This window comes from Pseudorasbora parva, chromosome 1 (assembly GCF_024679245.1).
Source record: "Pseudorasbora parva isolate DD20220531a chromosome 1, ASM2467924v1, whole genome shotgun sequence".
NCBI lineage: Eukaryota > Metazoa > Chordata > Actinopteri > Cypriniformes > Gobionidae > Pseudorasbora > Pseudorasbora parva.
In genome coordinates, this window is record NC_090172.1 from 61,914,811 (window position 1) to 61,941,119 (window position 26,309).

Here is a 26,309-nt window from a genome sequence, read left to right on the forward strand (position 1 = left end):
ATATATATATAAATGTAAATTATTGTATATTGGCCTACCAAGCTATTAAATAAAATCACAGAGGTTTTTGATGTGTGTATAGCCTTTTTAGAGCCATATTTCAGATGTATTAGTAATGGTAGCAAATAAAGTCATGTAGAATTTATTAGTAACGAGTAATTTTGTGGAAATTATGGTCACCGTGAAGAGGGGCTTTTATTTTGAATTAGAGGGTGTCCCAGACTTAGGCTTCCCCGCTTTGTTTTAGCCTTTCTCTTTAGTTCCGCGGTCATGCTTCCAGTGTCGGACGCAAATAAATAAAGATGAACTCTCTCGCGCAGGAGATCGCGGGATTCTCCGCCGCGCGCCTGAGGAAGCAGAGCACGCGAGTCACGACCGTCACGGGACAGAAACTCGTGGAGACGCGCCGCGGCGAGGATTTCCACGTCACGCGCGATACAGAGCGCGAGAGTGACGCGGCGTGCGGGTTTGTGCAGGACTTGAACCTGGACCTGCAAGTGGGCGTCATAAGACCCTTCCTCCTACTCTGTGCGTTTGGTCTTTAATGTCTATTTACAAGATTTATTGTGGAAAAACTGACAATGGCATTACCATGTTACTTTTTATAGATGACATTTTTAAACTTGTAACAGTCTGTTTTTATTTTTAGCATCCCAGGATGCAGCCCATGACATAGAAACATTGAATAAGTTGAAGGTAATGTAGTTTTCATTTTTATTGTATATATTTTCTTATTATTTATTTTAAATAGTTTACTATACCCACTTATAAAACCAGCTAATTTATATAACGGCAAAATATATACAGTGCTCGTCTCTGATTTTCAGTTCATTTTAATGTAATTATTGTAGGGACATTTTTAGGGTTGGGGTCTTAATATCAGATAATGTAAGCTGTAATGTCTGTTGACATCATGCTACTGCCCCATACTACACAATAATATAGCCATATTTTTAATTTAAAAAAAAAAACTGCATATGATTCATATTTGTACCATTATTATGCATGCAACTTTTAGGACCTCATATATATATATTCCATATAATCTATATATTCAAATCGATTAACCACATCCAAAATAAAAAAAGTTTGTGTTTATAAAATACTGGATATAATTATTATGTTGAATACACACACATTCATGTATACATTTAAGAAATATTTGACTGTTGTATATATATTTATATAATTGATATTATAAATAAATATAACACATTTTTCTTAAATATATACATGCATGTGTGTGTATTTATATATACAGTGCGTGTATGTATGTGTGTGTATATATATATTATATATATATCTGTTGTGTTTTAGGTGACTCATGTGCTGAATGTGTCGTATGGGGTTCAGAATGTGTTTCCTGATCTCTTCACGTATAAGACTGTGACCATGATGGATATTCCCGAAACAGACATCACCTCATACTTCCCTGAATGCTTTGAGTTCATAAAAGAAGCCAGTCAACAGGTGTGTGTGTGTGTGTGTGTATGATGATATGTTGAGGGCTGGGGGCAGTCTGTGGACTTCTCTCCCTGACCACCTGCGGACCCCACAGACTGTAGATGCTTTGAAGCGTGGTCTTAAAACCCACCTTTTTAGCAGAGCTTTTGATTGATTTGATTTGTTACTTATTTTTTTATTTACTGTTGTTGATTGTTTTAATTCTGAATCACTTTGAGATTATGTATAATATAAAGTGCATTACAAATAAAATGTATTATTATTATTATTGTGTGTGTGTGTGTGTGTGTGTGTGTGTGTGTCAGGATGGCGTGGTGCTGGTCCACTGTAACGCTGGAGTGTCTCGCTCTGCTTCTGTGGTCATCGGGTTCCTCATGTCCCAGGAGAAGATGTCGTTTGATGAAGCTTTCAGTGCTGTGAAAACTGCCCGGCCGTCCATCCAGCCAAACCCAGGCTTTATCAGTCAGCTGAAGAAATATAATGCCATACAAACATTGTGACTATAATCTGATGTTTCTGTAAAAACAAAGTGTTTGTATATACTAAAATATTTATATTAGTTTTTACGTAAATAAAACATTTTTAAACCTCGCTTCTAATTTATTGATGGTCTTTACATTTTTACAGGTTTAGAGGGTGGCTTTTATTTTGAAATGCGCGTCGACGGGAAACTGTTCAACCGTTGAATCCGCGTTCACGTGACAGCAGAGTTACTGAGGACTTTGGCAGCGGTTTAGTCACCTGTGTTATTAAACATTTTAGTGATATTTCAAACCAAGGCGTGTTTAAAAGTATGTCGTGTGAACTCTCCATCCAGAAGCAACTGTTCTCAATAATGGACAGTTTAGTCTCGTCTATAGTGACAGAAATTTGTCAGCTTGATATATTTCAGTCAAAACGTCAAAATGGAAATACAGACACTGATATTAAATTGGTAAGTCCGCTCAAATGTATTGCCATTGATGTCTTAATAATAGAGTAAGATTTCACAAAAAAAAAAAAAAAAATACTGTGGTAACCATAGTTACTGCTAAACACACCATAGTTAATAATGTTCAGAGCTGTAAGAGTATAAATGATTATGGTAACGTTATCTCCTTTTGTTACTGGGCTCGACATAAAGTAAATATGTCAGTGAAAAAATAGTTTGTCGTGTGTTTTGTGTTGTAATATGTAATTCATTCCGAAGCTATATTCTCACCAGTGTTAAATCAGCTTTGACATTTAAATCTGCATACTTGATATTTTTTTCCTTTTATAAAAATTATTTCCCCCCCGTCTTATTACATATAGGCTATGCTTCAACTTTCATTTTATATTCTTAAATTTGATCGATAAATAATGAGACACGGCTGTTACCAGTCAAGTTAAATAAATTTACACTGAAAAATTACAACTGCATTAAATAATGTTATGAGATTGTTTTACTTTATATATATATATATATATATATATATATATATATATATATATATATATATATATACACAAAAAAGAAATGTTGGAAATACTTTTTGCCAGTAGGTGGCGGCAGGTGACCGTCTTTAATGAGTGAGTCATTGAGTCGATTCAGTGAATCGGCTGATTTGTTCAAGAATGAGGCAGTCATTTATGAAAAGGTCACTGAATCTTTGACAACCGAATCATTCAAAACGCAGAATATTTCAGGAACACACTGTTGCTAATGGTTCTGATGTGAGCTTAATGTGGAACTATTTTTGCTGCTGAAATAGAACAAAAACTGTTAAAATTGAATCTAAAATATAAGTGAGTTAATGTTAATTAATTGTTTATGGACCTGTCATATGAAATCAGTGTCATATTTTCAATCGTGATGGTATTCAGGAAAACAGCACCCTTGGTCGTGTGATGTTGTTTAACTGTATCATATATTATAAATATAAAAAGTCTTTATAAAAAATATAATTTTTTTTACTGCAGTATGTTAACCGAGTTTATTTTTGTGTGAGCGGTAGGGGTGCACGATTATGACAAAAATCAAAAAAAAATTGAGGCATCCGTAATTGTATTTACGGATCCTTTACGTATCCATTTCTCCTCGAGCGTGAGCCTTAACAGCTCAACCTTGTTTCCGTCAGTACATTTTACTACATTATATATTATTATCCACCATTGATCGCCACTTGCACTAATTGAATGCAGAATTATTCTCGTGTTTTGGTGATTCCCTAGTTATTTTTTGTTTTTAATGTTTTATTCAGCTTGTCCGGTCAGGCAAGTAAAATTGTCTTTCACTCGCCCCTTCATAAAATCCACTTGTCCCAGACAAGCGTTAATGTCGAGCCCTGTGTTATTTTGTTTTCTTTTTAAAGTAAGCATTTTGTTCGGCTAATAATAAACTGGCACAGTTAATGTTTGAGCCACCGGAAACATTTAGTCTCCAATAGTTAATGGTGGACCTAAAAAAAAGGACTTTTAAACGCTGCGTGTGCTGTTACATAATGTGTAGTTACACTAAGTTAATCTGTTATAAGCAGAACTTTTAACTTAACCCTCACAGTTATACGGATATTTGTTGTTTGCTTCAGAAGAATCTGACAGCTGCTATTAGCAAGATAACAAACTCAACAGCTGAACACATCTGCAGAATCCTTCATAAAGCATCAACTGGACCAAGAAAAGATCTTACACAAGCAGATAAGCTCAACAACATCATAGTACAGCAGTCTGATGGGCGGGGAAGACCACTTAACACTCAATACCCCAATGTCAAAGACCAAGAACATGCCACAGGTGGTTTTTCATAATTAAACCGTGTATTAAATTATGTTTTAAGTTATTAAATAAGAAAAATGCATTGTTGTAGAAGGAAACCAGGAAGACGTAATCTCAGACGTGTCAGGAATCCAGGATTGCACCACAGATGATCTTCAGACTGTTGAAGTAACCCACATCCTTCTGTAATTGTTTGCAATTTTAAAAAAACATACACACTCTTTAATTTGCTGTACATAAAACTAACACAGTCCTGTCTTTATTTAAGGACGAGCCTGAGTTGAGATTTGAAGAAGCATTTGATCATGAAGAGGAACAAGAGTGTCAATCTTTTGCTGAAGATGGTACAGACGGCATTTTGTGTCATGGACATTATATAATATGTTAAAGGGGTGGTTCCGTGTTTTTTTTCTAGGCTTGGTTGTGTTAATGGGGCGCAGTATAACATGTCTTAATACTTCTTTTTTTTTTTAAACGTATTTTTCTTCTGTTTATCCTTTATTCCACACCGCTGTCTCCACTGTCCTTTGAACGGCTCGTTTGCTTCCTGCTTACACGAAGCCCATCCCTCCGAAAAACGCAATGGTCTTAGATTGGTTCGATGGCCAAATGAAGTTTCCTGTGTTTTTATTGGCTGAAATGCCAAGCACAGGTTGTCATAGAAACGCCACGCCCCTTCCCATTACGGGCTGAAGTCACATCTGCGGAGACTAGCGAGGGTTTATGATGTCACCAACCCAGGAAGAAGCTCGTTGTAGTCCAAACCGGCCATTTTTGTAGGCAATAAACTGCCATAACTTTAAAATATCTCCGTTTGCATTGAACTTTCAGCGTTGTAACTTTGCAGATAATGTTTATGCTCAAGCAGCGACATTACACACTAACTAAAGTTAAAAAAAGTGAAATCGCATGCAACCACCCCTTTAATGTGAGGCCTAAATTTCCAATATCATATCTATAAACATGCAATGTTCATGTTACAGAATCAATACACCCCAGTACAGAAGAATCTGAATCTGTAGACCATCAAAAAGAAGAACGAAACCAAACAAACTCCAAAGATGAATCAAAAGACATTTCTGTGCTTTCAAACATAGTCACACTGGATATACTCGAAACAGGATTGGATGTGATTACGGATGCTACTGAAGAAGTGCAGCTGGATGCAAAAGATGAGCTGAATACATGCGGGACATGTGGAAAGACATTCACTTACCTTAATAACCTCAGAAGGCACCGGCAGAAGTTTCACGGTGGAGACACGGCTCACGATTGCCAGGAGTGCGGAGAGTGTTTCGGCAGCAGACACCTCCTACAAATCCACCGCAGAGTCCACAAGGTGGAAAAACCACACAAATGCACGCTCTGCGAGAAGTCGTTTCGCTTGCCAAACCACTTGAGGAATCACATGACGAGTCACGGTAAGGAGAGACCGTTCATTTGTTCCACATGTGGGAAAAGTTTCACACTGATAAGCATCCTCAGATCTCATGAGCGAACTCATGGGGGCGAGAAAAATTTTGTTTGCCTGCAGTGCGGTTCCCGGTTTCTCACCAAAACGTACCTGGACTACCATCAGCGAGTTCACACCGGTGAAAAGCCCTACCCGTGCAAACACTGCGGCAAAAGCTTCGCCCAAAAGGGTAACCTCAAGGCACACGAAAGGCTGCACACGGGCGAAAAACCCTTCCGATGCGAGGACTGCGGCAAAAGCTTCGTACACGCCAACACCTTCAAATCCCACAAACAGCTCCACACGGGAGTCAAAGCATTTTGCTGCGAGCTCTGCGGGAAGGGCTTTCGGCGAGGAACGCATCTCAAGACTCATCTACTGACGCATTCTGGAGACAAACCGTTTAGTTGCGACATATGTGAGAAGACTTTCACCCTCAAGGGCTCTCTGAAGACACACAAGCTCACTCATACGGGACAGAAGAGCTTTGCTTGTAGCATATGCAATACGCTTTTTACTCAGGCCAGCTCGCTAGCAAAACACAGACGGGTTCACACGGGAGAGAAGCCACATCGCTGCCAAAACTGCGGAAGGTCTTTCGCTCAAAGCAGCCATCTTACCTACCACTCGAAAGTTTGTCACTCAGTTAACTCTTATGCGGAAGAGAACTAACCAATCATTCCATATATGCCTTTTCTTGATTAAACCCAACTGTGCCCAAATACTTGTGAGAGTTTTTTTAGATGAAGCAAGATTATATACTGATAAGATTTGCTGTTCAAGTTCTAGATAGGATTGCAGAGGTACTGTTCCTGCAGATCTATGTACCTGTCGCCTTTGGCTTGGCTTGTTCAGTTGGGGACGCTAAAATTTAGATCTAAGTTATTCAACTAAATATCCAAATAAAATTAATTTGTTAGACTATAATACTGATCTGCCAACATTGATGCCATATGAGAAATTAAAATAAGCTGATAACATCACCGTTTTCTCCAGAACGACTGTACAGCCGAATCAGATTTTGTTGCAATATTGTCCTGTTCAACACTGAAGCTGCTTTGAAACAATCGTCATTGTAAAAGCCCGATATAAATATAGTTGACTTGACTGCAGAGTTCAGATCCAACCCTGATCAAATAGACTTTTCTGTAATTATTAAGTGCTCCTGAAGATCTTAGAGTGTGTTGACTCTTGGCATGTTTGGTTTAATTAAAACGAACCCTAGTGCAGTTGAATAAATGTGAACGTCTGAACCCTGATGTGCACCAAACAAGTAGACCCAGACCACTGAAAAGATGGGTCTTTCTCCGCTTCCAAACAAACCCTGGGCGGTTCGAATGAGATATGAGGCAAAGACAGTAAAGGAACCAAGAACAGGACATTATGTCACAAGATGCAAAACGAAAAAGGACAATGCTTACACACATGTATTTCTCATCATAGTATCAATGTTGCCTATCACAGTTGGGTACAGGCGTCAGAACTGCGTCTCCTCACCGCAGATCTTCATTTGTGTCTGTGATGGAGGGATCCCTGCCGCTGTTTTGACTCCTTTACACAAGCTCTTCACGAGTTCTCAAATGGTCAAAATACCATCATATGTAGTTACGCACATAAAGAGGGCATTTATCCCAGCTCAATTTTTTGGGGGGGAAGTTCTGTCGCAAAATATAAGGCAATATGATGTAATAAAAGCCAACCAGTTAGGTTTTGAACATGTCCCTGTGCCTTCAGGTTCTGTGTTAAAATGCCAAAGCAGACGCTAAGCTGACCAGGACTAAATGTGTTTTTTTTTATATGGAACAAACTACAAGTGTGAACACAACACACCCTTAATTAGCTGGTTCAGTTGTGTTTGATCATTATTGGAGCTGAACTTTGCAGGAAGTTAGATCCAGGAACAGGATTGGGCGAATCAAAGAAACATCCAGGTCATATTTCACCCGGAAATAATGTTTTAATAATGTTATATCCCCAATAAATCAGTACAAATACAAATATATGTAAAACATGTAGTCAAAATAATGATTGATAATGACAAAATAACGACCCTTCATTTTCTTTATGTAAAATATAATTTATTTTTTCTTTAGATTTTGGGGTATCATAGGGAAGCCAGCAATGGAAAAATATGAGATGGGGATTAGTTTTCAATGTTTTCACGTTTGCCCACAACACTTTACTTTTGCATTCCTTTAAGAAACTTTGCATTCACTCAGGAAGGCATTTTCTTCACACTTATTTCCACCATAAAAGTTTAATGAGCAAACGCAACAACACAAAAGTATTGAAATAAAATATGTTTCCTTCCATCTCAATGTTTTTAACCATCACCATGTACCTTTAGGGGCTTCATAGAAATCCCACTCAAGCATTTCAAACATTTTTAACAGGCAGTTCACCCATGAAGGTGTAACTTAAAGTACACAATCTACTTTTCCATCATAAACGAGAGGGAGACTAATAATAAATAGCCAATTTTACTAATAATATTAACAAAAAATACACAAGATAGACCTTTACTGTACATCTACTGACAAATACTACAGTACAAAGCAAATCAAAGTATTACAGAGATTTTTAAAATTTACACAGAGTATCAAATGCTAAACTTAAGTTAGAAATAACAAACATTAGTTCATCATTCAGAGGAATGTGGCAATTATCTGTATTTTTCCTTGTAAAGAGAGGGAGACCAAAAAAGCCACCAAGCAATCTCACACCTTAACCATAAGGTTTTTATATACATAATGCTTTACAAAATGTCATTAAAAAAAGAATTCAATAAACATCATAAATAAGTGAGCTAAATGGAATTGACCTGTATAACGCGGTTTTTAAAACCATATTTGTTGTGTTCGTTCACAGTTGAATCAGCGGCCTCTGGTCTGTGACTGATAATGGATCTGATCTGAGAACAGTCTTAGGCGTAGTTGTTGTTGTGCTCAATTCGGGTGACTATGGTGGACACCAGCCTCTCCAGCTGCTCTGCTCTCTGCTTGCCCGTCTGCAAAACCTCCTCGTGATTGGCTTTTTCTTCACTGTCGTAGTCCATAACTGCTTTATTAGTTATCAAAGACAGAGCGAAGACGCTCATGCCACAGTGACGTGCCACGATCACCTCGTGAACAGTGCTCATGCCTAAAAGAGATAAAGTCTGGTTATTAAAGAAGTTCACATAAAACCTGGTTAGTAAGTTAAAGGAAGTGGATGTAAGATTGTGGCCAAAACTGGTACTGCAATCACTATTAAATGACTAGATCGGTGTAATATAATATGGCCCTAATATAACAATGTAAGCGGTCAAATCGGATATTACCCAATAAATATCCGTGGTACGTCATTGAAAAAAGACGAAGGCGAATGACGTCAACTCAGGTGGACACGAACTGCGATCAAGGGCTCTCCTCTTTTTTCTCCGCCTTATGAGAGAAATGTTTTGCTGACCTTTAAAGATGGGTGGAAAAGTGCGGAAAGCTAAACATTGAATAATCATTTTGTCTGCGTCCATTGCATGTCGCGCCATTTTACTTCCTTTTCCGGTTAAGAACGCCTTGGGCTGTTACACCAGCGTAAATGCAAATATCAGATACAGGTCGCTTTTAAAAGACGATGTAAGCGGGTCGTAAAAAAAACAAAAACAAAAAAAAAACTGATATAATCACCAAATCGAAATTGTGCATCAAGACCTGCAGTGTAAACGCGGCCTTCTGCTACGTTCACACCGCACGCGAATGACGCGATTCGCGCGAGTGATTTACATGTTAAGTCAATGCAGAGACACGAATAGGCATTCTGCGGCGCGATTCGCTTAAATGACGTGGCAAGGATCACGCAAATTAAGCGTTTTGAACCACGCGAATCGCTCAAGTTGAAAAATCTGAACTTTGGCGGATATTCGTGCCGCGTTAACCAATGAGGAGCCTGCTTACTGCTGTCACGTGGTGAAGTGACGGATGGGAAACCCACAGGGGAAACCCCGAGGCCAGAGTAATTTAAAAATACTGCTGTATTGTGTCACAAAATGTAGTTTTAATAGTTTTTCAGGCGAGAATGTAGTTGTTTAAAGCTCAAATATGTGGTTTATTTATTAAGAGAGCTCCTATTTGAAAATTTGATCGGGTGTTTTCGGAGGTGTGAGACCCAGGCGATCAGCGGAGCTCATCAACCACGGTGAGAGCAGCCTTAACTCGGCTAGTCCGACTGCCGCTGCCTGCAGAAGCCCCTCCCATGACGCGAATTCGCGTCTGTTGTGTAGTGAATGTCACACGTGAATGAAGCAAATTTCACACGCAAATGAAGCGAATGGATTCAAAATGTGTCCAACTTTGCACAAATAGCGCGATTTATTTGCGTCCGGTGTGAACGCAGCATTAGAGTCTTTGCAGCTCTTACCGACAGCATCAGCTCCCAGCTTGTGCAGCATGCGGCACTCTGCGATAGTCTCAAATGAAGGTCCTCCTAATACGCAGTACACGCCCTCTCGCAGGAAATCACTGAAACCGAGCTCAGACCCCACGTCCAGCGCCAGCTGCTGCAGATCTCGATCGTAGGCGTCAGACATGCAGGGGAAACGAACACCAAACCTACAAAAGAAATGCAAGTTAAAGCGTGTATAATGAACAGTATCTACAGGAGCATGTGTGAAATCTCCACATGTCCAAACAGCTCCATGGCGTGAGTGTGTTGATTATATGGCCACACATATAAACATGCCTGTCGTCATTGGGTCCCGCCAGAGGGTTGTTTCCAGCAAATCCAGGCATGTTGAGATGATCTTTGATGATCATGATGTCGCCCACTTTATAGTCCTGGTTCAGACCGCCAGCCGCGTTGGTGAGGATCACGGTCTCCACACCCAGAAGTTTGAATATCCGCATAGGCATCGTAATCTGAAAACAGAACAACAATATTAGTCTGAGATGCTCAGAGGAGCCTCACATCAGGAGCAGTTCACATGGACCAACTATTGAAATGAACACAAGAACGTGTCCCAAGCATCAGTGCCTGTATTTATCAAGCGTCTCAAAGTGCCATTTTAGTCTGAAGTGCTGAAAATTTGTGCAATTTACTCCTACTTTCAAACTTAAGTTATCAAATTTCTTAAAGCTAAGAATCACTGTTACTCTCCCAGTAACTTAAGATGGCTCGAGAGATCTCTCAAGTGGTTAGGAGTTGCTGGTAGGGGCTTGTGATGGCACTGAGGAGACAGATGTACTTTTTCAGGAGAGGAAGAATGGTTTTGAAATGTTTGGTGATGAGCAGTTCATCAAACAGTATTGTTTGGTCAAAGCAGGCTTCATCTTTGTCAGCGCTGGTTAATGTTGGGCTGAACTGCCTTATGTTTCCGCTGTTTGACTAATTCAGCGAGCAGTAGCGCTTCTTCCTCCCGCCAGTTCGGTTTTCTTTTGGGTTATATCATAAAATCTAGGCTGTATACAGGCAGCTCAGTGAACAGCACACGGTTTAAAATCCGTAATGAAGACATTTTCTTAGAGTGTGGCCGTTTAAATTTCATTGTCATGGACACACAAGTTGATAAAACCAACCAATGGTGCTCGATCTATTATCAGAACTAAATTATCTTTTCTGAAACTCTCCTCAGTTATTTTTAACCAGTTGATCTCAGCTTCATGTTGAGTGTTGAATGATGTCAGTTCACACGCGTGTCCAGCAGAATAACCACAGGTTTCTAGTTCATCGCGTCAACGCCAGTTCGGTTTTCTTTTGGAGTCCATGGTGGCTGATTATATCGTAAAATCTAGGCCGTATGAAGGCAGCTCAGTGAACAGCACACCGGTTTAAAATGAGTAATTAACATGGAGGAAAACATGTTTATCTTTCATTTCCAATGTGTGCACCAATCATTGGAGTATTCATATGAGCAGTTGGTCATCAGTGTATCTGATTCTTCGCATATTTTAAGCTCAGAATATTGCTGCCTTCTGGTCAAAGATACATGATACCTATGTGCAAATATAATTGTTTTAAGAAATATTTTGTACCAACGTCAATTAGACTTTTAAATAAGTAGTATGTGTGGCTTTTTTATTTTTTATTGTTTGTTTGTATTATGTTTTTGATCAGTTTATGTGTATGTGGGCACCAGAGTCCAAGACAAATTTCCCCATTGGGGACAATAAAGTTAATTGAATTGAATATATCATAATGTATTTTCTTAAATTCTTTATGGTGTGTTTTGAATGCAGGGCCGGCGTTTGCTATAGGCGAGCTAGGCGGTTGCCTAGGGCGACAATTGTGTTAGGGGTGCGAGGGCGCTCTAGTGCCGCCCATTACTTCCCATTAAGCATAGAATCGGAACAAGCGAAATACAACATAATGTTCATTAAACATGATCGTCATAGGGCGCCCCCTCAGCCACATGTTTAATTACTTATCAACCTGATTATTGGATTGAATTGATGGTGATTATTGATTATTAGTTCAGGCGTTAGGTCAGGCCAGTGCTCATCTTGCGCGTTCATCAAAAATGAGGCGTCTAAACCACGCACAGGGACGGAAAAAGAGAAAGAAAGAAAGGAAGAAAATCGAACTTATCTCAGCCAAAAAGTTGTCAAACAAAATAAAATTACTTAGTATTATCAATCTTATCAACTAATATTTATTTTATAAATATTATTAATATTGTCACTAAGCTATCACTTGCTAGTTTTCTACATAATTACTATACGTATTGCAAACATAACTTCACTGACAATAATCTACAATAACCTACATGGATGTCATTTAAATATCAAAAGTCCAGTTCATTATGAATATAATGTATGCATGTTATTTATGAAAAGTACAAACGCTCTCTACGTGGGCGTCGGAAGGAAATAAATACGGCCTCTCGTTTTTTTTTTTTTTTTTTTTTTTACTGGAGTAACGAAAGATGCCATATTATTTACATTAAACACAAATCTGCTGTGTTCACTAAATTCTTTACAGTGGCTGTAGTGTAGTGGTAAGACGCATGGCATCAAGATTTGATGCAAATCAATCAGAGGTTCGATCCCGCCTTTTGCCACACTCGCTCTATTCCCTTTTCCCATCACACATCAGATCGGAAAGGCATTTATTTTCAATAAAATGTTTGAAAAGTGGAAATAAAGCATCTAACGTGTTAAAGGCACAATATGTAATGTTTCAGCATTAAAAATATAAAAGATCACTATATCTATGTTATATATTTTTTAAAGTTGTGTGTTTACATTATCCCGACAGTTCTAATTAACTTCTAAATCCAGAGAAATTAATATTTTAATTCGAAGACACGGACCGTGTCTTTATTTCCGTTATGTCGCCAGTCTTTCACGTCATATCCACGTTTGCGTCTTGCTTCCTGCGGAACTCGGCGGAACCATAGATATCTATGGGCGGAACCGCCAAACTCAAAGAGGAACACTGACAGACAGTATAAGGGGAACCCCCGTATAAAAAAGTCTGTATGATAATGGATCATGACTACTCTTTGCCTGTACGTTTTGTCAGCTCAACAAAGCGCAAACGTAAGGGTGAAAAAAATGACCCGAGAAGATTTTGGGACAGTAGAAGAAGCAAGAGACGTGCAAACCTTGGAGAAGCCTTTGAAAGATGCCGAAATCTTCGTGACAAGCTCGGACTGCAGAGAGATGCTGATCCCGCTTGTGTTTTAATAAACAGGTCATTTAAGTAACCATTCAGCTAACATAATAATCATATAATCATAACATGCTGTATGTTTGCATATTGCATAGCGATCTTGACCACATTGAGACGCGTTTAGCTGAATACGTAATGTTATACATTTTGTATCGGCTTTTCAAACAGGCGGATTCTCTGTTTTTGGAGACTGAAAGAGCTATTTTTTTAAAAACTGATTCAAAAGTATTTCTATCCGTATATTTGGTGACACGATGTCATGTGTAAAACGCAGATGGACTAGCTATTATTGGTTTTATATGTAGCTGGAGAAAGTAACGTTAGCTTCATAAGGTAATATGCCACTATCTTTGTCAATTAATATAAGGTGACCGTCACTTTTATCATATGTTAATACTAGCTACATATAATATTGCTTTAATAATGATCTACTTATTCATATATCTCTGAGTTCCAAAATAAATGTTTATTAGAATGATTGATGAACGTGGGGAGCGACACAGCGCGTGTTCCAATGAACAACGTATTGCTGGTGCTGGTTCTCTCATTTACTGTTTTATGTTGGTAATGATAAACTAAATTGAAATGTATTTCCGTATTGAACAGTTGATATACAGAATGTTCGACAATCGCGGATGCCATGTCAATATATCTATAATTTGAGTAACTCAAATTATGATGCGCGGTTAATATGTCAACATAGCCTACCAACTTATAGGTATGTTGGCACAGCGACCGCCCGCACAACATTCTGTCTCACACATTATCTAACGTTACTGATAAGTTTGTTAAGTAACGGTAGCTTGCTGCTATTTCATTAGATTGACATTACATAAAGTGAAAAGCCGTAACTAAACTTAACAATAATAGAGATGTAATATAACAATCAATTACCTTGTCAGTGAACATGTTTTCTGCTGGAGATGCCAGATTCGCTGGTTGACAGTGGCAATAATGACAACAACTCCCATGAGCCCACGCACTTTCCCGACGTCACCAAAGTACGTCAGTTGTTATTATTTTGAATGAGTGACCCCTAGTGGCCAAAAGTTGCATACTGCACGTTTAAATAATAAGTGCTTCTCGGTTAGGGGTAGGCCTAGGAAAACAGACGTGCTGAATTAGAATAGAGACTATAAAAGTGAGTTGAGTGGAGTGGGGTGGGGGGCGCAAAACTCCATCTCGCCTAGGGCAACCAAAGAGCTAGAGCCGGCCCTGTTTGAATGTATTCAATGTGAATTTATCTGAGTATATTCTTGATGGAAATCTATTCAGTGATTGGTCCATGCCTATGTCTTCATCCAAAATCCTGTTTGTGGCACAGCAAAGTGTCGTAAATCATCTCTAAAACTGACAAAAGATTTAGTCTATATGATTGAAATGCTTGAAAACTAACTTTTAAGTGCAGCCTTGGGCCAATTTTTTGTTACACTTAAGTCAATTCTTAGCAGTGTTCTTGGGAGTAATTCTCAGAGGCTTGATAAATACAGGCTCAGATTGTCACACTTTGCTGAGTTTTTTAAAGTTTTACTGCTAAACCAACAAGTGTTCAGGTCTCTGCCTTCCACAGGATCGAAGAGTGTATGCTTCAGTCACACACGAAACACAAGCAGTTAAAACTAATTAGGTTTTCAAATAAGGTCACATGACAATTAGCTAATATGGTTTGTTCCTGGTCAAGAAGAATCTTTAGAGTTCTGGCAAGTTTAGTGATAGTTAAATACATGAAAACCTTCAGGCCCATGTCAATAACCATGAAGCCATGTTGTTTATATGATGGGACGTGAGCATTATGGGGTGTTTGTACCTTTTGGATGGTATATCCCTCATAGAGATGAAACCTTCCCTGCATGCAGACACATGGTCTACCCTTCAAAGTGCCAAACACCAGTCGACCTGCGTGACCGTGCACTGCAGAAAAGAATCAAACGCACAGTTTCAGTAAAATAATAAGGCACGGTTTAACCAGGTAATATCTCACATTGAACAGGGAGGCTCACCTGTGCTTTGGGGGAAGTTGGGGATGTCCTTATAGTTGAAGGCCACCGGGTCTTTCAACGCATCAGCCAGTCCACCCAAACCCGAGCCACACACAATGCCCACCATAGGACGCACTGCAGTCTGGGACAGGAGCCAGTCAGCGGTGGCCTGGCAATCCTCATAGCTGTACCTGCGAAGAGTTGAAAAATGATGAATAATTGAGGTAAAGTCATGTGTCATCTTATATTAGGACAGCACACTGCATTCACAGCACACATCCACAAGTTCCTGTGGTGGAGACGTCTCTGACCCGAGGCACTATCATGGGCTCGATAAACCCGATACACCCAACCTTGGGGATGGCGTCCCGCCCACGAAACACTAATCACTGCAGTATCACTTCCAAAGAGTTGCTAGACAATCTAACGCTTCCCCGAGTTAGTTCACCAAAAAGAACCAGCCGCTGTAGTGAGATGGGCTTTGTAACGATGTCTTTAGTGCCTTTATGGGTCTTGAGAGAGGAAATGACATTGGTGTCAATGAAGGCCTTTCTGAGCCATCGGATTTCAACACTAATATCTTCATCTGTGTGTGAAGATGAACGGAGGTCTGACGGGCGTCCAACGACATTAGGGCGAGGAATTAATGACAGAATTTTTATTTTTGGGTGAACTAACCCTTTAACTTATCTGCGCAGCATCAGAGATGTTACTCTCCACAGTTATGAGGTTTATAAGCGGCCGGTCGGGAGTCACTTCAGACGCAGAGCAACTCCACAGCCAGGAAAGCGATTCTACAGTCTGATTGGTTACACTCGCAGCTGACCGCAGTTTCATATTAAGAAGTCAAGATTTATTATATCATGTGAGTTTGTATTTGTAGATTAGACGGGTTGTTTTCACTCCTGCAAATTTCCAAAAAGGAAGGCACATACATAACTTTTTAAAAAATAAAGTAAGAATATAGAATAATAATAATTAAAAACCCATGGTATCTCACATTCATCAAAACACATCCATCACATTCCCTGACGCACAAAACGTGACACACATTCAACTTGTATTGAATTTACTTACACAAAAGACTGCATATGTATTATTGTGACTGCATATGTAAATATTGTAACATTTAAATGGCTATGAAGCCTGCAGAGGCCAAATAAAAATATCCTGGCAGATCTGAAACGTGAGCCTCTTTTTGACACGTCGCTACTGTAATCTGAGAGGCACACCACTGAAATAAACTTGTGTGTGTGTGTGTGTGTGTGCGTGCGTGCGCGCCGCATGTTAAAAATTCATTTTCATTTTCACAAGAATTTCAATATAATCCGTCAAAAATAGCCTTAAAAAAGTAAAAACATCCAAATTCCAGTTTTTAACGAGACCCTTTTGAATTAATAATTTTGTTTTTTTTTGTTTTCAACTTGTTTTTACAGTCTATGGTTTAACCGTAGACTGTCAAAAATATGGACGTAGTGTCCGTGACGTCACCCATTGGATTCCCATAAGCCGAAACGCCCTCTTTACATAACGGCACCGAAGCGCGTGCACGAGTTCTGCTCGCTGGCAGCTGTTCAACACACACTCCCGCGCGTCACCACGTGCTCCTCGTAGCGATGGTTAAATACGGTTAAAAATTCGGTTGATAACGAAAGAAAGATTGGATAAATTATGATGGGTCAGCTTTAACGAACCAACCACCTGTACTATGAGTCATTACATTACACTCACCATCGAAATACAATACGTAAACATACACTTTTAAAAGACAAAAGAGGGTAGAATTAGAAAGTTAGAGCTGAAAATAATAATAATAATAATAATAATAGTTTACCCAGTGCTGCTCTCAGGAAACATGTTTAAAATCGCTGGTCAGATCCTTCACAAAAACGGAACAGAAAAATCGATGTTTCTATAGCGACGGGCGTTAAAGTTAGATATGGAGGAAACGAATAACGGAGAAGATACAAATAAAACAAAACCACGTCGAGCGAGCCGCTAAAGTAAATATAAAAACGCTTTAATAATTCCTAAAGTGTTGCTCGCGTCGCCGGTGTTTTATAGATCCTCCGTTTCTGCCCCTCCCCGGTCTGACGCACGCGGAACGCGGAACACACCTCCTGACGCAACCGCCCCCGGACGGGAAACCGGGGACTCTAAAACATAACAGCTGTCACAAAGGCAGCACCTGATAACCTGGAAATTGCCTTTCAGCGATTAGATTTATGGATGGTGGAACAAAACAAACTCATGTGACTACAAATATCAACACTGTCACGTGGCTTCCTGTATTTGGCTTATTCACAATGATTCAGACATCAGGGCTTTTCAAACTTTTAGATGCCCAAAGATGAACGTCCTCGCCTGAGGGACCCATCTGAAATTTAAGGTGAATTCAGGGTGATTGGGACACTTTTTCCAAGTCATATCAATGTCAAAATGTTTTATAAACACCCAATTAAAGCACTAAATATCTAACATTAGTTTATAATAAGTTACTTTATTGTGTATTTCCACTCACTATAATAATGTAGCTACTGTTAAACACACCATTTATTTACATAATTCCAATTTGTATTGATAGTTAATTGAATAGATTAATAAATGTTTTTATTTTAATCACATTTTTATTATTATTAATGTAATATTTAGATTTATTTTTTACAGATCAGGCATAACATTATGACAGGTGAAGTGAATAACTCTGATGATCTCTTCATGGCGGCTCCTGTTAGTGGGTGGGATATATTAGGCAGCAAGTGAACATTTTGTCCTCAAAGTTTATGAGTTAGAAGCAGGAGGAATGGGCAAGCGTAAGGATTTGAGCGAGTTTGACAAGAGCCAAATTGTCAGAGCATCTCCAAAACTGCAGCTCTTGTGGGCTGTTCCCGGTTTGCAGTGGTCAGTATTGAATGAACAAAATAGATCCAATGAAGAAGTATGTGGTGCTTAATATGAATATTTACAATTTTAGGGTGTTTTTTTGTTTTGTTTTTGCTGTTGTTGTTGAAATTTGACATGTTTTGACCGACTTAGACCGCTCCAGAGTCAACATTGCAGAAATGCCTAAAGTTAACAAGTCAAAGAATTCAGTTCGTCAACATTCCCCTCATTTACCCCAAGTTGTTTGAGCATGACATGTTACAATGGTCACACACACTTTATTTCAGGCCTAATCTAAGAACATGACCTACCAGGGCACTTCAGGAACAAAGACCATGACCGCTGTTGACTTACGACCCGTTTCAAACATATCACATTAGGTACAAGAATCCTATTGATATTGGCACCTCACTTTCTCACACATGATCATGTCCGTCAAAACAGTCTACTTATGAAGAAAAACGACTTCGATAATGATTAATTTGATGTCATAACCGGTCATTCTGTCATAACCGGTCTTTCGGTCATTCTGTAACTGCCAGTTCTCTATAATGTGTGTCTTATCCTCACAACACACCCAGTGAAATTACTCAATAACACCAAATCCCGGCATCATCGCAATTCATTACATCACTTATTCACTAAAAGTGCTTCAGTTTTTTTTTGATGTAGCTGGTTATTGTGATCAGTCCAATGGTTCAACAGGTGACAAAATGACGAGATAAGCATAATTATTACAACCTCACCTAGCCTGTAATTTAAGACCTGTTAGGGGCCCTGTTTTCACCTCTGGCAGCCTATAATCAACTCAGAAAAACATATAAAGGGAAATGCCTGTTGAGCTCAACCTGTGTTTATGACGTGGTATTTGTGGTATTTCTTTAAACGCGCGGACACGCCTGCATCCTGTCCAATGGCGTGGCGTCTCTGACTCATAATAACACAACACAATTTAGCCTTTTCCTCCAGAGCCCTTGAAGGAATCAATAAAAATGTTCCCAAAGCTGTCACGATGCCAAGTTCATTGGGCAACAAGTCCTGCAGAACAAGGTCAGGGGGCCCTTCATTTCTCACCTTTATAATCTGACACATTAAACATTACCTGAAAGCCTAGCCAGCTAAACACTGTCTGAGCAAAGTATGATACTGTTATGCATTATACCCATTGCAACTGTTTTTGTGTTGCTTTTGCTTTAATCAGCACCACAGTCTTGAATGAAAACTTGAAACTTTACGCAACAAACAGCACTGATAATAATATTATCCACGCCGGATAATTGCAAAGTACACTCGCTTCAGATCAAGAGCGTGCATGAAAGTCACATGTGCCGTCATCATACACAGCGACCTCATTATTCTCCAGTGAGAGTGTGTGTGGTATGTGAGAAATGTCTGGGTGAGTTTAGCTTTAATTCTCTGAGCCTGATTAACTGCCACACACAGACAAAAATATGCGATTTTTAATCCAACTCAGTGGGATGCATCATTAGAGAAGAGCACAAGCTCAGTTAAGACTGGTCACGAGCAAAACCATCATGTCTGAAACTCGGTGTGAGACTCACAGATCGAGAATGTTCTGGGCAGTTGTATGAGCTTAGCCATGTTAAGACCTAGTTTGACCAACTATCAGTTAACCATCCAGTTAAAATGATACGGATCACTTTAACACTTTAAGAAGTTATGACTAATCTTGAAGAACATTAATGGAGACGACTAGTTTAAGCCGTTTATGCAATGGGCCACTGAGCTTCAACTTTGACCCTGTCAAATTAGGATCTACAAATTGGCACATGACTGTAGAATCTGGGGAGTCGCTTTGTCCTGTACCAAAGCACCTGATTTAATGGATGAAGTGAGACTTTTGGTGCATTCACACTTGTAGTTTGGTTAGTTTGGTTAGTTTGGTCCGGACCAAAAAACAAAAACAAAACATATATTCCTGGTCCGCTTAGCGTTCACACTGGCATTTTTAACAGCGAACCTAAAGTTACCGAACCAAAGGCAAAGGGAGACGGTCACAACCTGATTGGTCGGCTTATATGACGTAGGAGCTTGCTTACCGAACATTCAGAACAATGCTGTGTGCCGGATTACACGTGGTCATTTTATGCGTGTACATATGGCATTATTTTTACCCGCTGAGAACTCATGAAGAGCTCATAAAATGTTTAAAACATTCAAAACAGCTCCAGGATTTCCTCCGTTGTGCAGAGAAGAGACGTCTGTACTGGATAATAATGGGCAACAGGTCCTTTGATGAGAAGAACCAAGTATGCTTTTTGTGCATTTTTATATGGCTTATATGGCACCCTTATATGGCAGAATCAGGTGTCGTCAAATTTAGGAAATAAAACCAAGAGACAAAACCAAGTACAAGAGACATGACCATTAATTTGTTGCTTCCTGAACTGCATTGAGAAGTTTTTGTAAGACTCTTCTGTGTACTCTTAGAAGAAAGGGTTCAGTCAGCTTTGGTTATATAACTTTTTTACAGAGCCCCCAAAGGGTAACCTAGAAATCTAGACACACCCTAGGGCAGCAGATTATTTAGCTAATTTTAAGCAAAAACTCTCTTAATTTTGAGTTATTTTCCCCCAAAACAAGACAATTACTTTAGCTTGTCTAGTAAAGACAGTTTTTAGATATTTTTGGACTAGAAACAAGACAAAAAGTGGTGGCTCAAGACCAAGGGGTTCTCCCCGAGGGGAAATCCATTTAGCATGATCACGGTCACGCGGCGATGCCTTCGTGCCTTGGTTATGTGGAAGAATCCTTGGTTTCTGTCCCAAGATCCGGTGTGGGGGGCGCATTGTTGGTGTTTGATGCTAACGACGGATGCATCCTTCCCTGGTTTGGGGAGATCATGAGTGGTCGCTTATTTCAGGGCCTGGGTTTCTGGCACTTTCTCTCAGACCTGAAGGGCCACCATGTGTTGGTCCGCACGGACAACACATCGGTGGTCTCGTATATAAGCCACAAAGGGGGTCTGCGCTTGCGGCCACTATGCAAATTGGCACACCTGAACCTCTTGTGGGCCCAAGGAAGGTTGCGCATTATACATCCCAGGGCATCAAAATTACGGAGCAGATTTCCTTTCCAGGCAGAGATTGACATTCAGGGAGTGGAGACTCCACCCTGAGGTAGTTGAGCTCATTTGGGATTTCTTCGCTTATTCAGCCCCTCTGTATGCCTTTTCCCTGGTGGTGGTGCTCACAGGGGTTCTGGAGAGAGTACACCAAGACGGGGTTCGTCTGTCACTAATTGCCCCGTTTTGGTCGGGCTGAGTGTGGCTATCGGACATACTGTCTCTCCTAGCCCCTCCGGGGGAGATTCCTGCCAGAAGAGACCCTCTTTCCCAAGGGATGGTGTCAATATTTAACCCTCCACCCAGAGTTGTGGAAACTGTGGGCTTGGCTTCTGAGGGGGCAGCTCATATATTCAGGTCCTCCCACTGAGGTGGTAGAGACTATTCTTCACTCCAGAGCTCTGCTATGTTTCAGGATCCAGACCAGAAGAAATAACATTTGCTCTGCCCAGTGAAGGAATTAGATGCTTACGGCCACAGTACTGCCTTGTGGTGTAAAAACGTCTAGTTGTTTGTATGGTTTAAGTCCACATCTAAGCAGACTTTGAGCAAATGGATAGCTGAGGCTTTTTCAGTTGCTTATGAGTCAACCTTCATCATTAAGGATCAGAGCCCATTCAACTTGGAGTTTGGTATAACCTGGCTGTGGCTTCGGCATCGGGGTCTCGAGTACTTGTGACATAGTGTGCGCTAAGATTTCACACAGACAGGCACTTGGTATTATGGCGGTGCGGGTATTGAGTTCCCGCAGCGTTTCGACGCAGTGCGAGTTCCCTTGAAAGGGAACGTCTCGGGTTATGTGTGTAACCATGGTTCCCTGAGAGGGAATGAGATGCTCAAGAAAGAAACTTTGTGTTTGCTCTCAAAACCTTGGCATTCCCCAGAGATACTTTACATTCGCTCGCAAAACCTTTCTGGTTTCCCAAAATCTTTGTGTTCAATCTCAAAACCTTTCCGTTCCTTCTCAAAACCTTTCTGTTCCCTCTCAAAACCTTTCTGGTTACCCAAAATCTTTGCGTTCCCTCAAGAAACCTTTCCGTTCCCTCTCAAAACCTTTCTGGTTCCCCAATATTGTTTTGTTTGCTCTTAAAACCTTTGCGTTCTCTCAAGAAACTTTGCATTCACTCGTAAAACCTTTCCATTCTTTTTTTTGTTGTTGAGAATTCGATCACAAAACGTGTGTAATTTTTCTCCATTTCATATTTTTGGTTCCCATCATTTTATGGATTTATTTTTAATTCATATATTTTGTTCTCAATTAAATTTTATAAACATTTAAGCAGCTTATATACATAGTTTACGGCCTCTTGAACATGGATATTCTCGTTATATCGGACCTTTTAGGAATTAAGGGTTCTTTTAAAACTGAGTCAAGAATCCTAGCGTTGTAACTCCACAGAACATTTCTAAGAGTGATATAGTGTGACTGAGGTTGAATGTGTTTAAAAATGTTATGTAATGTGTGTTTGGGTCATTTTGACTGCAGAAATCGACAGCCAAATGTATTTGGACTCAGACCAAAGTAAATGTAGGCTGTACCTCAGTTTTCTCTACTTCATGAGTTACTTTTTCTTAAACGTTGAACTTCCTTGTGCAGAGAACACACAGAGCTTTAGTAAATATACACACGGGTCCAAAAGTCATTCGCTTCTCTTTGACATTTTTATGAATTTACTACAGAATATTTGAACTGAAAAAGACTTCAATGCATTCTGAATAAAGAAGTAGAAGAGGAAGAACATTGAGAAACATTATGAGGAAATTTTGTACTTTATAAAAGTGACGTGAAAGGAAGGGTGGGTTTTAACTGCTAGTATTAAGTATAAGCTCTCTTATTTAACTTCATTCAAAGCCAGTCAGGTTTTCCAGATGATTTCCTTGTGCTTTATCATTCTTATGAAAAATTTCACGAATCGTCTAGACTGCCACCTACTATCAGAATGTGGACACTGTGCCAGCCGTTCCCTTCTAGAACATGCCATCTATCAGTCCTTATGTAATCTCTCTTATCACCCTCATAAGAAATAGCGGGATTACATAAGGAAAAAGGATGCGAAATGGGTGATAAGCCACGATAAGAGATACAGTTTATTGACAAGGCATTCTTTTCTGTCCACCATAAAACCCTTTCCACCACTTACACTCTCAGAAAAAAAGATACAAAAGCTGTCCCTGGGGTGTACTTTTGTTCGTTTTACATACTAATATGTACACTTTGTGTACTAATATATGTACCAATATGCACCCTTTATGTACAAAAATGTAACTTCTGAAAAGGTACCGTCCCAGTGACAGTGTGTAAGACTTGATCAACAATGGAAACTAGTTGGAATTTACAGTTTTGCAACAAACCTCAGAACAAAAGTGTCATTACTGAATGCCACATAGAAACATCTGATGAAAGAATAATGGGCTGTTGCTTGGCATATTATCGCGTGCAGACACTGTTTATTTTAGCAAATATTTAGGCCAAGGCCCTTGTAGAGGTCAGTTAGTGCATAATAGAGATGTGAAGTGAAGGACCTGTGTGATTCGCCAGCAATTGGCGCATTCAGGGGGTGGTGCGGTGATGTGGGCATTTTGTTTCATTTTGAGAATAAAAGTGAATGTCCTGCATGTCCCGAGTTTAACAGTTTTCTTCGATTAGTATTGCACAACACTCCATGCTTTTTGCAAGTCATTGTATACTAGTTAAGAGATCAGGGTTGCTGATGTAATGAACACACTTTAAGACAAAAATCCCAGTGTCCAAATCTAAAATGGCTTCTTTCATATTAGAGAGACGCTTTGCCTAAAATGACTTTGGCATTTCTTTCTTTCCATCAAAATACATTCAATGTTTACCATCAATGATGCTGAACTCCACTGGTCCTCAGCGTGGTCATGTAAACACTTCAAAAATCTCTTATTTTGTGTTGAATTGGACAAAGAAAGTCATATGGATAATGGGAAATGCAGTGGACATAACACTGTGTTAAGTTAAATTTTATTTGCCAATAATGAAGGGGTCTTTGACGTTGTTCGTGATGTCAGAGATTGTTCATGCTCTCAGACATATCTTTGTAGAACAGTCACATAGATCAGGAGGGTCTCTCTCTCTCGTGTCATGTGTGAAACCACTGACCTTCACAAGAGTTAACTTGAAGGCCTTTATTGTTTGTAAGTAACGTGCTCCTCCTGAAACTGAAAATTAGATGAGCTATTTGAGGGGACGTGCCGTTTCATATTAGGTGTAACAAGTTGAGGACAAAATGCAAACCTGTCCGTGTCCTGCACGTGAAAGAGAGAAAGACGTTATATTGAGAAAAGTAGAAGGAGATGACTTGAGATTAAAGATCTCTATCTTCTGTTTCGTCACGTGTTTATAAAAACCCACAGAAGAGAAATCATCTTGCTGCCTTTTCCTTTCAAACGGTGAGCTGTTTCGCTAACAGGCCTTCAGGAAAAGGAAGATAAATCTTGAATTCCCACTGATCTCATAATTAGATGAGTGAACATGTGTCATCAATAACACGAAGGAAACTGCAGAACAAACCTAAAATGACAGTATAAATGAAGTTATGAGGTTAAATATGAGGCTTTCTGACGGTAAATGTGAGATCGTTATAAAATTAACATTCAGCTTACTTGTAAAATCAAGGCTTTGAATGTGTTGGAGACTCTTCAATCAGGATGAAGATCATCTTGTGACAGAATTGAATATTTCAGTCTAAATTACACAGAGATTATTAATCTTATCATAAATCATATCTTTCAGGTCATGCATTTGTCATCATTTGGAATGAAATTAAAAAAGGAGGCAAGTTACTCACCTTGATCCAAAACTGTATAGGAAATACTTTCTTCCACTGGAAAAAAAGGAGTAAACATATTCAAGAACAAAATTCTTCTGATATACAACAGGAATGGTTGCATAACATGTCAGTCAAACGTCCTCTTTGGCGGTCCTCGACCAATGAGAGCTGCGATAGAGTCCAGACCTTCTGCCGTCAGAAAACAAACCTAATGGTAACCCTACAAGAAAACAACATAACAACTCTTCTAAACTAGCACAACAAAACAATAAACTCTACCCCCCCCCCCCCCCCCCGCCACACACGCACGCACGCACGCACGCACGCACATACACACACAATATAACCAGGGTATTCTCACAAAAATGCGTATAAATAGTACGAGTGTGCAATGTCGTGGAATGTATACGCCAAAACTCATTTTGGCGTGTCTATGGCACGCGGTTTTTCGCGTGCATATGAGACGCATTTTATGGCGTATTATACATACGAACCCCCCACCCCACCACCCTAAACCTACCCAAGCGCGTGTCATATATACGCCATAAAGTGCGTATCATATGCACGCGAAAAACAGCGTATCATATGCACGCCAAAATGAATTTTGGCGTATACATTCCACGACATTGCACACTCGTACTATTTATACGCATTTATGTGTGATCGGGTTGATATAACACTTAATTTAGGCATTTAATATCCCTTTCAAGTGTCATAGCAAAGCATGCTGGGAAATCGAAATCCCAGCACAGTTTTGTTTAAATTTAAGTTAGTCTAAATTAAAAGAAACAATTTTATAAAACTCAAAACAATGAAACAATTCAGATCACTTAAAATGTGTCAGTTTTGAGAACTCAAAAGAAAATTTCAAAATGTTTCCATAGTTTAATGTTTAAACTAATTTTGTTTAATTTGAGTTGGCTCTACTCAAAGCAATTCATTATTTCGAGCGTTAGGGTTTACAGTGCAGCTTTATGTGAAGAACAGACAGAAGCTGAACTCCTCAACACTGATAATAAGATATTGCACTGTATGCACATTTTCTACATCTTTGATTCCAATTCAGGCAAAAAATGTGAAATACGAGCGAAACCCCATCTGACATCCACTCTTTCTAGTCCTTCTTGATAAAACTTTTTAAAATGTTTAGGTGAAAAGACGTGACCTTACTGTATAGCATGGTTTAATTCAGTGATAGACAACCATTTATTAGTGATAAAATGTTTGTAATGCACTATATACATATTGCAGAAACAGTAAGTGCAGTCTGT

At 39.4% G+C, this 26,309-nt stretch overlaps 3 protein-coding genes and 1 long non-coding RNA gene across 5 annotated transcripts; 2 read left to right on the forward strand and 2 right to left on the reverse strand.

Moving 5' to 3' along the window:
* The first annotated feature begins 254 nt into the window (after nucleotides 1–254).
* Nucleotides 255–2,055, forward strand: dusp19b (dual specificity phosphatase 19b). The gene is made up of 4 exons (XM_067447431.1): nucleotides 255–528; nucleotides 650–696; nucleotides 1,318–1,470; nucleotides 1,770–2,055. Exons 1-4 carry the CDS (start codon nucleotides 303–305, stop codon nucleotides 1,962–1,964), a joined length of 621 nt encoding a protein of 206 aa, XP_067303532.1. The 5' UTR covers nucleotides 255–302; the 3' UTR covers nucleotides 1,965–2,055.
* Nucleotides 2,056–2,133: 78 nt separating this feature from the next.
* LOC137079454 (zinc finger protein 883-like) lies at nucleotides 2,134–6,375 on the forward strand. The gene is made up of 5 exons (XM_067447412.1): nucleotides 2,134–2,398; nucleotides 4,014–4,218; nucleotides 4,292–4,368; nucleotides 4,469–4,544; nucleotides 5,184–6,375. The coding sequence occupies exons 1-5, from the start codon at nucleotides 2,258–2,260 to the stop codon at nucleotides 6,323–6,325; spliced, it is 1,641 nt and encodes a 546-aa protein (XP_067303513.1). The 5' UTR covers nucleotides 2,134–2,257; the 3' UTR covers nucleotides 6,326–6,375.
* Nucleotides 6,376–8,117: 1,742 nt separating this feature from the next.
* Nucleotides 8,118–17,323, reverse strand: pnp5a (purine nucleoside phosphorylase 5a). Its single transcript, XM_067447420.1, has 6 exons — nucleotides 17,111–17,323; nucleotides 15,298–15,467; nucleotides 15,105–15,208; nucleotides 10,370–10,545; nucleotides 10,049–10,239; nucleotides 8,118–8,794 (listed from the first exon to the last, which is right to left on the reverse strand). The coding sequence occupies exons 1-6, from the start codon at nucleotides 17,131–17,133 to the stop codon at nucleotides 8,577–8,579; spliced, it is 882 nt and encodes a 293-aa protein (XP_067303521.1). The 5' UTR covers nucleotides 17,134–17,323; the 3' UTR covers nucleotides 8,118–8,576.
* Nucleotides 17,324–24,145: 6,822 nt separating this feature from the next.
* LOC137087373 (uncharacterized) lies at nucleotides 24,146–25,251 on the reverse strand. Of its 2 annotated transcripts, none has more exons than XR_010907534.1 (3): nucleotides 25,057–25,251; nucleotides 24,872–24,953; nucleotides 24,146–24,779 (listed from the first exon to the last, which is right to left on the reverse strand). It is a non-coding gene; the product is annotated as an uncharacterized lncRNA (long non-coding RNA). The 2 variants fall into 2 exon arrangements; XR_010907533.1 differs by having other exon boundaries at nucleotides 24,872–24,927; nucleotides 25,057–25,249.
* Between the last annotated feature and the right edge of the window lie 1,058 nt (nucleotides 25,252–26,309).